This window comes from Rousettus aegyptiacus, unplaced genomic scaffold (assembly GCF_014176215.1).
Source record: "Rousettus aegyptiacus isolate mRouAeg1 unplaced genomic scaffold, mRouAeg1.p scaffold_m13_p_12, whole genome shotgun sequence".
Taxonomy (NCBI): Eukaryota; Metazoa; Chordata; class Mammalia; order Chiroptera; family Pteropodidae; genus Rousettus; species Rousettus aegyptiacus.
The window spans coordinates 1,984,345-1,999,457 of NW_023416287.1; the positions used below are offsets into that span (position 1 = coordinate 1,984,345).

At 37.1% G+C, this 15,113-nt stretch overlaps 2 protein-coding genes across 4 annotated transcripts in view; one reads left to right on the top strand and one right to left on the bottom strand.

The window, feature by feature from the left end:
- Positions 1-15,113, top strand: part of SYCP2 (synaptonemal complex protein 2) — a 52,619-nt gene that overhangs the window by 31,111 nt on the left and 6,395 nt on the right. For 2 of the 3 annotated variants that reach the window (XM_036229219.1, XM_036229220.1), the window contains 11 exons: positions 3,510-3,637; positions 4,410-4,446; positions 6,613-6,683; positions 6,776-6,833; positions 7,373-7,428; positions 8,158-8,215; positions 8,704-8,872; positions 10,580-10,617; positions 11,424-11,594; positions 13,351-13,552; positions 14,407-14,621. In XM_036229219.1, coding sequence (XP_036085112.1) covers positions 3,510-3,637; positions 4,410-4,446; positions 6,613-6,683; positions 6,776-6,833; positions 7,373-7,428; positions 8,158-8,215; positions 8,704-8,872; positions 10,580-10,617; positions 11,424-11,594; positions 13,351-13,552; positions 14,407-14,621 — 1,203 coding nt within the window. The remainder of the gene's footprint in view (positions 1-3,509; positions 3,638-4,409; positions 4,447-6,612; positions 6,684-6,775; positions 6,834-7,372; positions 7,429-8,157; positions 8,216-8,703; positions 8,873-10,579; positions 10,618-11,423; positions 11,595-13,350; positions 13,553-14,406; positions 14,622-15,113) is intronic. The other variant, XM_016131687.2, reaches the window with a different exon arrangement.
- The window catches only part of PHACTR3 (phosphatase and actin regulator 3), a 112,822-nt gene continuing 107,184 nt past the window's right edge, over positions 9,476-15,113 (bottom strand). The window contains exons 17-19 of the mRNA XM_036229221.1: positions 10,713-10,888; positions 9,863-10,041; positions 9,476-9,768 (exon numbers count right to left, since the gene is read on the bottom strand). The gene's annotated coding sequence lies outside the window, so the exon portion shown is untranslated. The remainder of the gene's footprint in view (positions 9,769-9,862; positions 10,042-10,712; positions 10,889-15,113) is intronic.

Here is a 15,113-nt window from a genome sequence, read left to right on the forward strand (position 1 = left end):
TCGTATTCCTTAGAGCATCCAGGTTACTTAGGCCTTCATTTTCAGTTATCTTCCAGAGTAGTATTAATACCTGGTAGCCTGATTTCTAATTTCTAAATTTCTAAAATGTTCACATTTTGAAGCATCTCAGTGTGCAGATGAAATATTTAAGAGAGAATCTGCAGTTATTGCAAGTAATTAGACATTATTTCACTTGTCTTGACCAGACTCTCAACCTGCAGCTCACTTTCTGTGCCTAATTTGGCTACTTCCTTCTTTCACTAGAGGCTTTTGGGTGGCTTTCCCTTGGTTCTTAGTGTGCTGTCCTTTCCTCTTTCCAGTCTCAGCTGCAGTTTAGTTTCTTTCAGACCCAGCGGAAAGGAAGGCGTTGGTTTTGTTTTCTCTGAATGCTGATCGGTTCTTCAATTTTAACTTTAAATGGTTTTCTTTGGAATTTAGAATCATTCCACAGAATTTCCCCGAGCTAGTCGTGCCTTTTCCCTGGGAGCTCAGGACCTTGGCCATCTCTTCTCAGTTATGCTTTTTGAAAGTCAGCGCCCTGTGTTCAGGTCTTGTCAGTCCCTCGTGGTGCCTTTCCCCTGTCATGCAGGATTTCCTGCCACGCGCGGATCACTCTACTCTAAGGTAACCGGCTGTCTGATCCTGTCTTTCTGTTTGTTGGATAAAGCCAGAGCAACAGGACCTCCCTAGTTCAAGGGTACAGATTTCCTAAGCTGGCTCCGGGTATACCAGAAGCTCTTCAGTCCTGTAGGGGAGGCCCGTGTTTGCTGCATTTTTATCTGGCCAGGCAAACCTTGTCTTCATTATGGTAATCGTAAGATAACTTATTATCTACTACATAGAAAAACCTGTGAACTTAAAAATAGTTAAAATAGTAAATTTTATATTTGTTATATTTTATTATAATTTAAAAAATCCATATGCCTGATCTCCAGAAAAAAGTGAAAATAAAATCAGGAGAATATATCTTTAAGAGTATTACTAGAATTTTCTGTTAACCAAATTATTTAAAATTATGCAGATAATGATTCTTTGTAGTTCTTCCATTTAAAAAAAAATAATACAGTTTCTTACAGAAATTGGAGGTGTACTGGTATACAGGGAGTTCCCGTACACCCATTCACCCCAAGCCGTTTCTCCTCTCATTAATATCTTACACGAACGTGGTACATTTGTCAAAGTGATGAGCCAGCATCACTACATCCTTAACCAAAGTCCATAGCTTACGTTAGAGCTCACTTTGTATTGTTATGTGTCTTTTCACTACAGCAACATGTGCCCACCGCTGGTATCATACATGGAGGCCCACGGGGACTCCAGCGGAACTGTGATCACACGAGAGCAACCAGAAGGGCGGGCAGAGCATGGGGACAGCGGGTGGGCAGGGCCCCTCCTCCGGCCCCACTGCAAGAATCAAAGGCTGGTGGAGGTCAGGGAGGGGGAGGAGGAGGGGGAGAGGCCAGGGGAAGCCCTGGCAGCTTCACCGCCCATTTCATATGCCCTGGTTTTCCACCCCTCCTTCCTTTTCTTCCCTCCAAATTCCTGCGGCCATTAATTTTTTTACTGTCTCCATAGTTTTGCCTTTTCCAGAATGCTATATAATTGGAATCATACAGTATACGACTTCTTTCACTTAGCAATATACATTGAAAGCTCCTCCATGTCTTTTCGTGGGTCGACCTTTCTTTTTAACTGCTGAGTAATGTTCCATTGTGTATATACACCAAGGTTTGTCTATCCATTCACACGTTGGTCATCTCGTTCGCTTCCATGTTTCGACAGTTATGAGCAAAGCAGGTTCTGTGTGGGCAGAAGCTTTCAACTCATTTGAGAAAATAGCAAGGACCACAGTTGCTGGACAACGTAGTAATAGCATGTTCAGTTTGGCAAGAAACCGTCTAGCTTCGCAAAGTGGAAAAAGTCGCTGTCGCATCGTGCACTCCAGCAGCGCTGGGTGAGGGGCCCTCCCCGCTGATCTGCACCCTCGCTGGCGGCAGGTGTTCTCGGGGTCCTGGATCTTAGCCACCGTTACGGGTGCTTAGGTATCTCGTTTTCATTGACAGTTCTCTCGTGACACATAATGAGCATCTTTTCATATTTTTATTTGCCGTCTATATATCTTCTTTGGTGAGTTGTCTATTCAGATCTTTTGCCCACTTTTTAGTTGGGTTCTTTGTTTTCTTATAGTTGAGTTTTAACTGTTCTTTGTATAATTTAGATACAAGTTCTTTATTAGATATGTATTTTACAGTTATTTTTCCCCACACTGTGGTTTTTCATTCTCTAAACAATGTCTTTTGCAGAGCAGAGGCCTGTAGTTTTAATGAAGTCCTTCTTATCAGTTGTTTTCTTTGATGGGCCGTGTTTTCGATGTTGTACCTAAGGCATTGCCAAACCCAAGCTCACCTAGCTTGTTTCTGATCTTAGTGGGAAAACATCTAGTTTCTCTTCATCAAGGATGATGTTTGCTATAATTTCTCTTTGTAGATGGTCATTATCAAGTAGAAGACATTGCCCTCTATTTCTAGTTTTCCGAGAGTTGTCATGAATGGATATTGGATTTTGTCAAATGGTTTCTGTGCATCAATTGATATGATTATATGATTTTTCTTATTTAGCCTATTAATTTGATAGATTACATTAATTTATCTTCAAATGTTGAATCAGCTTTGCTTACCTGGAATAAATTCTACTTGGTTGTGGTACATCATTCTTATACATTATTGGACTTGATTTGCTAATGTTTTGTTGAGGAGTTTTGCATCTGTATTCATGGGAGGTATTGGTCTATAGTTTTCCTTTCTCGTGATGTCTTCGACTTTGTTATTAGGTGCTATTGACTTTACAGAACGAATTTGAAAGTATTGCCTATGCTTCTATCTTATGCTTGATAGAAATCACCACTAAACCAATTTGGGCCTGATGATTTGGAATGTATTAACTATTGATTCAATTTCTTTAATAGACGTAGCCTATTTAGATGATACCTCTGTGAATTTTGGTAGAATTTCAAGGAATTGTTCTATTTACTCTAGGTTATCAAATTTGTGGGCATAGATTGCTCATAATGTTCATTTATCATCCTTTTCATGTCCATGTGATCAGTAGTAATAGCCTCTCTTTCATTTTTGATATTGGTAATTTCTGTCTTTTTCCTTTTTTTCTTAGTAAACCTGGCTAGAGGCTGATCAATTTTATTGATCTTTTCAAGAATCAGCGTTTAGTTTCCTTTAGGATTTTATTTGACTTTTTTGGTTTTGCATGGGTAGAAACTTTAAAAAGTAAATATTAATGGAGCACTCTGAATAGTTTTATATATTAAAAGACTTATCCTGACTTGTTTTAACGCCTAATGAGGTCCACACTTATTAATTAAATAATTTCTGACCCCCTTTATTTCTCTTTGTGATAATATATAGAACCAGATTTTTCTTAAAATTTTTTTCAGCCTTTATTTACCTTTAAATGTTAACCGGTAGAGTTTTTAAGTAACTTATAAATTGTTTCAGAGAGAAAAGTCAAAAGGGAAAGGATTTACCGATGCAGCGGAATCCTTGATAAATCAGATTAATAAGAGATATAAACCAAAGGACAATGTAAAGTCTACAAGAAAAGTAAAGGAATCTGCGATTGACGGGTATGTTCTTAAATTCTAGACTTGAATATTTTTCTGACAGATACAATTAAATTATTTTATACTGTTTAAAGTTTAGTTTTAAACATGTTCAAATAATGTAACTTTCAAGTATAAATGTTAGCTGTTTAAATTACACAGGAAGGGAACCAAATTTGAAATTAGACATCCTACTATTCGACATTCTACTATTTGATTACATTTTATAGAGTCTCAGAAATACCATATTGATACAGCTTACCATTTTAGAAATAAACCTTTAGGATATAGACATTTTAAGATTTTATTTATTGACCCTAGCGATAAGTAAAGTGAAATATATTTAAATATATTGCTCAATGAAATGTGAAATTTAAATGAGCTGAAGCGAGTTGCTTTTATATAGTAAATATGTATTCCTGGTTTCTAGTCTTTCTGAAGGTTATTTCTGATTACAAAATGTCTCTTTAGAGGCTACCAGTTGGTTAATTCACATTTAAGTTAATTCTGGTCTTATCATATGGCATGAAAATTATTCTCAAGACAGAACCATTCATTTTAATTTGCTTGGCACCTCCTGCCGCATGAACGATTCAGCTTAGAATTAAATATTGTTGCTGTTTACTATGTGTGAAGTTGCAAAAATCAGACCAGTGCTGTCACATTTTAGCTATTTATAACATATCAAATGTAGACTTAGTGACCCCAATATGTTTTACCTTACATAAAGTGGTTTTTATGAAACTCATTCCGCTGATATTTGTTTTTTAAATTTTAACAAAACCTTTTTTTATAGTGGTTTTTCAAACAAATCTGATCTACAGCTCAGTAAGGTAGGTTTCATTTATTTAACTACGCCAAACATATATAGTCAAACTATGATATTTTACTGTAAACACTAAAATAGCGGGTGGACGGAATTAGATATCATGTTTTCGGCATACTGACAAGTGGATAAAACAACTGACAAGTATAGTGGCAAGTCCTCAAAGAAGCCCTGAATCTGCTTTTCAAAGAAAATGCTTCTTTTACATATGACTGTGATAGTTTTACCTTTTGGTTCATGGTTCAGCGTATCTTTATCTCCATTTTTTCCCTAGCCAATCTCATCTCTCCTGATAATAAGATCCTTCTTAAGTCCCATTTTTTGTTTTTTTAAAAAAAGAGTACTATTCATCTAGGCTTAACATATCACTTATCTTTATTTATTCCTCACAATTACTTTCTATCTATTTAATTTCAGGTTTTGAGGTTCACCTTCTGTAAATTCCTCTTGACTCTTCTGTCTCCTGCCTATGCCAACTCCTGTTTTTCTAGTTTAATTTCTAAACCCTGGATTATTGCAATAGCCTTAATGTAAGTCTTTCTGCAGCTAGCATTTCTCTGTGTCAATCCATTTATTGCATCCAATACCAGCCGTTTCCTTTCTAAAGCGCACAGCTTCAGTCCCGCCATTCTCTTGTTCAAACCTTTCTTTGATCCCTGTCGTTTATTAAGTGGAGACTTGGTCTGGCTCCCTAGTCAGTCTTGTTTCTTAATATTAGTTTCTTAGGCATGTCTTGTTTAGCTGAAACATCATAACCTGAGATTTCCCGAAGTGTTCATCCTTTTTTTTTTCCATGTTTGGAAAGAACTTCGAACTGACTCAGCAGGCTCTCACCTTTTCCGATGGCCAACACTTTCTTCCTCCCTATAAAACTTACTGCAGAGTCCACCTTCTTTATGAAAACTTTTCTCAGGTGCCCTGACTCAGATCCAGTTGGGCAAGATTTCTGAATCTGCACATTGATTTCTTTGTATTCTTTCAAAATATTTTTTCACTATTCCAGTTTTTTCTCACTTCTGTCTTTGGCTAGAGTATATCTCTTTAGAGCAGCAGGCTCCAAACTTTGTGGCACCAGAGACCAGTGATCCTATGAGAATCTTATGCCTAATGATGTGAGGCGGAGCTGAGGCGGTGATGCTGGCGCCGGGGAGCAGCTGCAAATACAGAGGAAGCTTTGCTCGCTTGCCAGCCTCCCACCTCCTGCTTTAGAAGCATCTTTGTACCCTGAACATCTTTGCTCACTTTTGTATCCTCTTTTTTATATCTTCTGAAATGGCTAGCACAAACTGGTGTGCAAAAGATGAATTGAACAGTTGTCTCTGAACACTGGTAAAAATCATTGGAAAGGATAAGTCAGAAAAGACATCGGGGGAATAATACTGAGGGATAAGTTTTCTGGAGTAATGGAAATAATTCTATAAAAAAGTACTCCAAAGAAATAATAAAATTAAAGATGAATCACAACTAAAAATAGTTTTAATATTTCTAACTTACCGGATTTTAAACTAGACTCTTGGTTATTTCTAATTAGTAATTGTGTAGCGACACTATTCGTGTACTTAATTATAGTTAAATTATTTTAATAAAACATTTATTAAAATTTTATTTAGCAACTCCTTCCTCACCTTTTGATCCAGTCAAATATATTTTGAGCAGCAGGCTATAGGAATCATCTTACACATAGCTTTCTCTAACAGTCCTAGTTGATAACAATTTTGAGTCTTTCAGGTGAGATTTTACATAAACCTTATTAGCCAACGTTTTGTTTTGTTTTAAGAATTTAAAGCAAATGAGTTCTGAAAAAATGCTATTTTTGGTGTGTGTGTGTGTGTGCGCGATTCTAGAATCATTAAAGGTCAGCTTGTAGAATACCCGTGAGAAGGCCACTTACCTGTGTACAATGTTAGTAAATATTAAGGATAGGATCTTATATTTTATATTTGATTTTTAATATTTTCTATTGTTTTTAGTTAATACTTAAGTGTTCAATATTTTTAAAAGCATGGATGTTTAATATTTTTATTCAGCGTACGTTAAGGAAACCTAAATATAAAATTTGTATTAGTGGAAACAACTAGAAAATACAGGAAAATTTAATTGCATGTTATTCGTTTGCCAAAATAGTAATATGTACAAGTTTGAATAGTTTTCTGTAAACTTCTTTTGTATTTAGGAAAAAGTTCAGAAAAAAAGTTATAGACAACTGAAGACCACTTTTGTTAATGTTACTTCTGAATGCCCATTGTAAGTGCTTTTTCATGAATCTTATAATTGTCTTCATATTTGAAGAAAATTGATTGTATAATCGGAGTTAATATTTCTCTTTTTTTTTATAGGAATGATGTCTACAATTTTAATTTGAATGGCGCTGATGAACCTATTATAAAACTTGGGGTAAGCTAGAAATCAGTTATTCTGTATTTAGTTATTTAGTTTTTATTTCGTATTTACCCTGTAGTTAGTAGAGTTTTTTAAATTTCTATCTGCTTCTAGGTATGCTTTAAAGTATTTTAAAATATACTATCTTTTATTACATTTAGTGAGGTAACATTGGTTAACATAAATTTCAGGCGTACAGCTTTGTAATGCATCTTTATTCTCCCTTGTGTGCTCACCGCCCAAAGTCTAGACTCCTTCCATATATTTTTAAATATTTTAAAGTTTATTTGGTACTAAATATACCTAAGTATATTTAGTTTCCTTTCAGATACTTTGGACTGAAGTAAAGAAAAATCACTTTCCTTATTGATGCAACAATTAAAAATTTTTAAAAATTGCTTTAAACATTTTAAACACTTATTTTAGTATATTTTACAGTGCTAGTTTTCTTATGACTACGTGAGGTGGTAGAAATTTGGTTTTGTTTATTTCTTGTTTCTGTTTACCATTATGGCACTAAGAAAAAACATTTCTAATGTTTCTTTACAATATAGATCCAAGAATTTCAAGCTACAGCTAGAGAAGCCTCCGTGGGTAATTCAATAAAACTGTAGGTGTTTTTATTATAATTAGAGGGATCTTTTTCTTAAATATTTCCTCCCAGTTTGAGAGTTTTTAACATATGGGAAGAATGACTAAAAATGCTACTGTCATGATTATTTCCATTATGATTTTACTATTTCAGCCTTCGTAGTTGACTTTTGAACATTGTGGAGGTTAGGGGCGCTGACCACCTGTGGAGTTGAAAATTTGTATATAACTTTTGATTCCCCCAAACTTAATTACCAGTGGCCTACTGTTTACCTGGAAGTCTTACTGATAACAGTTGATTAACATATTTTATATGTCACATATATTATATATACTTAATAACATTTTTTCCCTCTAGCTTACTTTAAGAAAATCATAAGAGAAAATACATTGACAATATTTATCAAAATTAATCCACGTATAGGTGGACCTGTGCAGTTCTAACTCATACTGTTCAAAGGTCAACTGTCCTTCTAAAACCAAAATGCATATTCTGTGCGCTGCTATTATTGGTTGCGCATCTAAGATGATAAAGCCGAAAGGCCTTAGCAGCACTTTCATCTAACCTTGTTATTTCATAATTAACTGAGGTCGGACGATAAGTCATTTGGCCAGAATTACACAGTGAATGAGCACAAGAGTAAAAGGCTGAAAACCTGGGTCTGGCTGTTCAGTCCATGCTGCCACTAAGCCCTTAAGAAAACAAGGACTTAAAATTAATTACAATTAATGCATATTTTTGTTTAAGGGTAGGTTTAAAGACTCAGGATGAACTTGAAACTCCTCTCAAAACAAAAGATAAAAGAGTAAGTTATAATATCCTGATGTGCCTATTAAAACCAGTATTTCTTTTAATAATTTTTTAATGCCAAAGGTTATCACAACTGGAAGACAAAAATGACTGGATCATTTTTCCCCTCAGATTATCCAGGTTCCCGTTATGACTTTTCTTATGGTCTCTGAGCTATTTGTAATCATTCAGTAATAGATGTGACAACTTTAGTCACGTTCTTTGATGGAATTAGGTTATGTCTCTAAGGAAGTAAGCTGTTTTGATTTCACTTTTTAAATGAACAATACTGACAACAAATCTTGATCTCTGATCGGGATTTCCAGGTGACCTTCTTGGATAAGTCCTTAATGCCAGGTAGAGTAGTGTGCTAAAGAAAGAAGAACTTCGTTTTTCTGTTTTTTTCTGGTTTTTGAGGGGTAGGGTTTTTAATTTTTTTTTGGCTTAACTTACCTTGCATAAGTTACATTTCTTCATCTATTACAAGGATTCTTTTTTTAATAGACTGTTACAGATCATAGAAAGAAAAATCTCTTTAGTGATACTGACACAGAATACAGATTTGATGACAGCAAGACCGATATTAGCTGGCTAAGAGAACCAAAATCAAAACCACAGCTACTAGACTACAGCAGAAATAAAACTGCGAAGAAACAGAGACGTGGGAAATCAAGTAAGAAATCACTATGCAGAGAAATGTTGCAAATGATTTTACCATTTTAATTACATAAAATGCTTTGTCGGTTAATAAGTATATTTTTGTATCTAGATAGTAATTTTCATTATATACCCTTAGGAACAGAAAAGAGTAAAAAAGCAAGTACACAAAAACACTATGGTGGTTTGGCTTTTTGCTTTATTTTTGGTAACAGGGTTATATTTCGATTGGTTTCTTAAAACAGGATCTTAGGACACAATATGATTTATCATAATCTTTGGTTCGTGATCTGCTCTCATTTGGCGATTCATGGCTATCATTTAGTTACTAGGCATTTATTGTGAATAAGTACTCATGAGCTCCACACTCAAAACAGAATCAAAGCTTAGACGACATCCCATTCTCTGCCACACCCAACAGATACACTTTTTAGGAATTCATATAGATGAAATAAAAATATATCGAAAACAGTTTTCTTGCAGAAATACTTTTGCCTAAATCTTACGTTTCCCCAGCACATGGTTTCTCTTTAGCGAATCTCTCGAAGTCGTTGGATGTTACTTCGAAGTACGAGTGTCTGGCGAGACGGAGTGGCCCCTTTCATCGCTTAACCTCAATTTCATGTTTACTAAAATGCGAAGATTCTATACATTTAATTTTTAAAAGAAGACCTAATGTAATCCTGAGCTGTTAGATTTATATTTAAGAGAACCAACTTTTATTTCAGGATAAAAATAACTAGTAGTGCCCTGTGGAGTGCGGCCTCGCTGGGGTCAGCACGTAGATCGGACCGCGGGAAGTGCTGGAAGATGCAGCTGCATCTAGTCGTGGCGGCCTTCGAGGCCATGCTTTAGAAGCGAAGTTGAAACGAGATTCACATGCTCTCAGGAGGCTTATAGTCTGCTAGGGAGCTGTACAAATAAAGACATTCATAACTTAAAGTAGAAGATAAGAGATCTCGGGAGGGCACGAGAAGTTAGAACAAACACTATAATCAATAAATACCTTGAAAATTGAACTGAGTGAATTGTTTTGTTTAAATGGCTGAATGACAACAAATCAATATGTCTTAGCCACCTGATTGCCAGGACTGAGAGACCGGCCCTCCAGAGTATCATTGCTTCCTTCGTTTGGATCATCCCACTTCTTAGACCTCAGAGAATATTTAGGAATTTGGATTTGTGCTTGAAAGGCAAAAAAGGGAATAAGGATTAAAGCTACTCTCAGTAATATGGGTAAATCTTAGAAACATAACGAACTATGGGTGAAAATGCAAATCATAGGATATTACATATGACATGATTGTATTTTATAAAGTTTTTTAACATCAAGTGAATGAGAAACAGATTTCAGGACGGTGATTACCTTTCAGCAGGAGACATTAGAGTACATATAAGTAGATTCGACATTATACACAATCTAGTTCTTAATGTGGTGGTAGAGACTCAGTGTTAACTTCATACCTTATGTTACATGTTCTCTTGTATGTTTAAAAATTTTTGTAATATAACATGAGAAGGGGAATTAGTAATCGAGAACATACAAACACTATGCTGTAAAAGTTATGTCAATTTAGCCTCAAGTCGTCTTGAATTTTAAATTATCCGTGACTTTAAAGATACAATTTTAATAATTTTAACTTACATGCAGAAACATTTAAATAAATTTTAATGCCATTTCTTATCTATTTGAAAATTTTAACCTTATTTTCTTGAATTGCAGGACCACCTTTGGAAAGGGGACAACCAAGGTCTAAAATGGTAAAACCAGAGGATTTATGTTCAAACATCCCTTTAAAATTACTTTTCTCCTTGTCATGAAAAAAAAAATTGTCATCTCATAATTTTATCCTTACCAGTTACTCGTTCCTGTAATTGTTCCAGTTTTGCACACTTACTCCTCCCTTCTGCCTTTTAGAATGTGTTAGCCTCTTTTAGGTCCATTTTGTTCTGTGTTGACATATTTTTGATATCTCTTGTCCTCTTTCTCTCTTTGACTGAAGTTAGGTAATATACAGCAGGCCTCTCAGAGCTTTAAAGATAGGGATTAAAAGGTGATAGAAAAGATATTTGGAATGAAAAGATAAAATCTAGTCTTTTTAAAAATATATAACTAGACTCTCATGCTTCTTAATCTCCATCTTCTTTTCTGCCCTGGTCCTCACCTACCTCCCCTCTGGCAGCCAGCAGTTCGTTTTCTGTATCTGAGTTTGTTTGTTTCATTTTGTTTGTTCTTTAGTTTTGTTTTTGAGGTTCCACATATAATCCAAATCACATGGTTTTTGTCTTTCTCTGTCAAACTTATTTCACCTAAGATAATACTCTCTAGGTCCAACCATGTTGTCACAAATGTCAAGAGTGCATTCTTTTTATGGTTAAGTAATATTCCATTATATTTCAGTCTTTTTTTCCTCTCTCTCCAGTCATTTTTAAATATTAGGAATCTTTTTGGTTCTACAATTATTTTATCTAGGTCTTATCACAGTTCACATTTTAGAGCAAATAGCTTGCATTTCTGGTATGACATACTGACTTAATAATATTCAGGAATTTTTCTTCTTCTAAAGACACCCGGTAAAAACACTACCAAAAAAGCAGATGAGACAGTCCCAGACGGGAGGACCAGACTTCCACGAAGAGCGGCAAACACCAAAAAAAATTACAAAGATCTCTCAAATTCGGAATCAGAAAGTGAACAAGAAGTTTCATATTCATTGAAAGAGAAATTGCTAGAAAAGGTAAATAGAAATAATTCAGAGTACTAATTTCTAAAAGCCTCTTAAATACTAAGTATGGAAAATATTTTTGTAAAAATGTCATTTATTTTGCCACTTTTTACAAAGACTTACCCTTCTGCATGAGAAAACATATAATTCTAAAAATTAATCCTTAGGCAATATAATGTTAAAATATGTAATAAGTTGGCAGTAATGTTACAAAACAGATGTTTGATTCTAGTAAAATTATAACTTTAAGATAATATCGTGGAATTAGAGAAGTACTTGATCTTTCCAAAATTATGCTTCAGGAAATACAGACTGCTGGGAAACTGGATCTCTCTCGATTGAAAGCCGAAATAGAGGGTCTGGGGTCTTCCCATGCACTGCTCCATCTCGGTCCGTCCCCAGCTTCTTCCTTCAGTCCTGTAATGTTACGCACACGTCCCTACCCACCCGCACTTGAAAGCTTTTTCAGCAAAGTTAAAAAATACATCGCGTTTATAACGCGCCAGGTGCTCTTCTTGGTGCAGACAGTCCTTGATTTACGGTGGGTTCAACTTAGAATTTTTTTCCTTTATGATGGTGCAAAACCAGTACACATTCAGTAAAAAGTGTACTTCAAATTTCGAGTTTTGATCTCTTCCCAGGTTAGCAGTACGCGATGGGCTGTGCTCGCGATGCAGGCCCGTGGCCACTGCTCCCCATTCTCACGCGGTCACCAGGGCCAGCAGTCAGTACCCTGCAGTGTACCGCGCTGCCGTTTGGTTTGTTTGTTTGTTTGTTTTTGGATATTGAGCTCTAAGCACATTTAAGGCAGTCAGACTGAGCTATGATGTTTGATAGGTTAGATGTAACAAATGCATCTCAGACTTAACAATATTTCAGTTTACAATGTGTTTATCGGGATATAACCCCACTGTAAAGCGAGGAGCATCTATACTTGAAAGATTTAACTTCTTAAAATCTCATAAGTGCTATAGCTGACTGTTACTACCATTGACACCTCATTTTCTAAATGAGAAAATTGAGGCTCAGAGAGATGAAGGAACTTGCCCAAGTCACAGAGCCAGGAAATGGTAAAGCAAAGGTGTCAGCCCTGAAAGTCTGGCCCCAAAAGTCTGGCCCCGAAGGTAGGTCTCCGCCTGTTACTGCTGCTTCGACGCCATCACGCTCCACCTCCCGTTTGGACCCTGCACCTCTTCTGGGAGGATGGCGGGGCCTTCGTCGCTTACGTCCGTGTCCCGCACCCTCCTTGAACCTGCTCTGTGCAGGCAGCCGAGCCTCCCCAGGCCGTCCCCCTCACCGCCCTGACTGTCTCCATTTACTTGGACACTCGAGGCCTCAGGACGCATTCCGAGCTTGTTTCCCCTCTCCCCAGAATGTCCCCAGAGCTGTCACAGAATAACCTGTGCTCCCGGACGGGACCCGTGTCCGCGTCAGCAGTCCTGCACGCACTCGGCACGCCTCCTCATGCCGCCTTCGCAGCCCTGAGCCGTGAAACCCAGGAGGCCTCCGGCCTCCCCGCGCCGAGCAGCATCTCCTTTGAACCCTCGGAGTGTCTCAGTCATGTCTCATGCACGTTTGATGTCCCCCTAGGGATCTGTCACATCTGTTAGTACGTTGGAAAGCCTTCCACTGTTCTGTGGCTCCCGCTATGCTTGTACGTAGTAATGTGACATTTCATAAATATTTCAATGTAATTTAAATTGCTTCACATGCCCAAGCGTGAGTTCCTTGTATTCTGGTGTACTGTGTAAGTTATCAATATGTTTAGGAGGAGAATATCCAACCCAGAAGCAAAACCAGGAAGCTGTCGAGGAAAGAGCCGAACGCCGTCTCCGCCAACCTGCAGAAAGAGGCTGCGTCCAAAGAATGGACCCTCTCGCCCCTCCCGAAAGACACCAGACGAGGTGACAGCCTGGACTTCTCTCCCGTGTCTTTGGCTGGGAGTTCCTCATCCATAGAAGTCATGAGATGTCAGTATCTTTTTCTCTAGTTGAATATTTAATAGTGTCCTATTATAACTAATCATGTGAAAATGTAATTTAAAGACTAAATTTTAGGGGAGCGATTAAGGGTATGGGGAGCCAGAGTTTCTTTTAAACTCGTTGATGCTCTGAACTTAATCTTTGCTGAGCGGACTTGGGAGCAGTGTTACTGTGACGCTAGTTTTTCGTGTTTGCGCGTTTTATGTCTTTCAGTTCTTTTTAAGGCTATTTTAAAGCCTTTCTGAGTGTCTATAATTCAGTTAAAATTCGAGACTTAAATTGGTTAACATATATAGTCTCAAGCAGCTATTTCGTTCTTGTCTAGAGTATTTTCATAATGCTTGGGACCACTGTCATCTCATAACCACGTGCTCAGGAGACAGATGCTCATGCCCTGAATTGATCTAAAAACTCTTAAGAATTCGTTTATACTAAAACTGAGATCAGCCGTGGATGTCCTCAGTTACACGTGAAGAAGGTTCAGGGCGAACGGCTTTCCAGGCCCTTTCCGGCCCTGCCTGCTGGGCAACACGGCGCTGCTGGTCCAAGCCACGACAGGCTGGTCGCTCCCGCGCGGCTCGCACGCTAGGCGGCTCCATTTGAAATTGCTTTGAAAGTTCGCGCGGTTGCGATTGCATTTTAAATTGAGCCGTTAATATTTTTCAGTCTTATAAAATATTGAAAACAATTTGGTCTTGGTTTATCAAAAGTTTATTCTTTTTAAATATAGCTAAGATTTGCAGGTTTGATAAATTATTAGATTCTTAGAATTGAAATTAATCATACCACTGCTAAAGCAGACGTCAGCAATAACACCTGCCGTCTCCTTTTTGTCTCATGAGGCAATATAGGTATAGAGAAAATAACAGAAGGGGATTTTACTCAGGATTATGACTGCGTGACAAAATCTGTATCGCCTTACCCAAACACTTCATCGCCTGAATCCTTGAACAGTGACTATGAAGTCGGAGGTCCACGAGAGTCAACCAAAAACAGCGAGAGAAATTTACTACGTGCAAGAGAAAGTTTCTCGCCAATTCCACAGTCATTCGTTTTGGTAAGCTTACATATTTTTCCTTAATCAGATATAGTCGAAGAGGCTAAATCATTTGCATCAAATCTTAATCAAGTCTACATGGTCTGCTTAGCTTAAGGTTTTGTCTTTGGTCCTGAGGACAAGAGGAACCCGACAGGTAAAAGAGCCCGTGGAGGCGGCCCTGCGCACGTGTCTGCACGTGGACAGGCTTCTTCCTGCGGCTCAGGCACCTTCCGATTTTACCATAACTCAAAGCTTTTAGCTACTAAATCACAAGCTGACAAAGCAAACTGACAAAAATGGAGTTACCAAAAGTATGACGATAGCATTTGCTTTAGAGTTCTGTGAGGAACTCTAAAACCAGTAAATAGTGTATTAACAAGTTTGATATATTTAAAAATTCCTCTTTTATGAATTCTATCTAGTATTAATAAAATATGTAGATACGCTCAAAAATCTTTAAAAAAAGACATTAGAGATAGAACTAGATTATGGAGCAAAGTGAGAGAGATA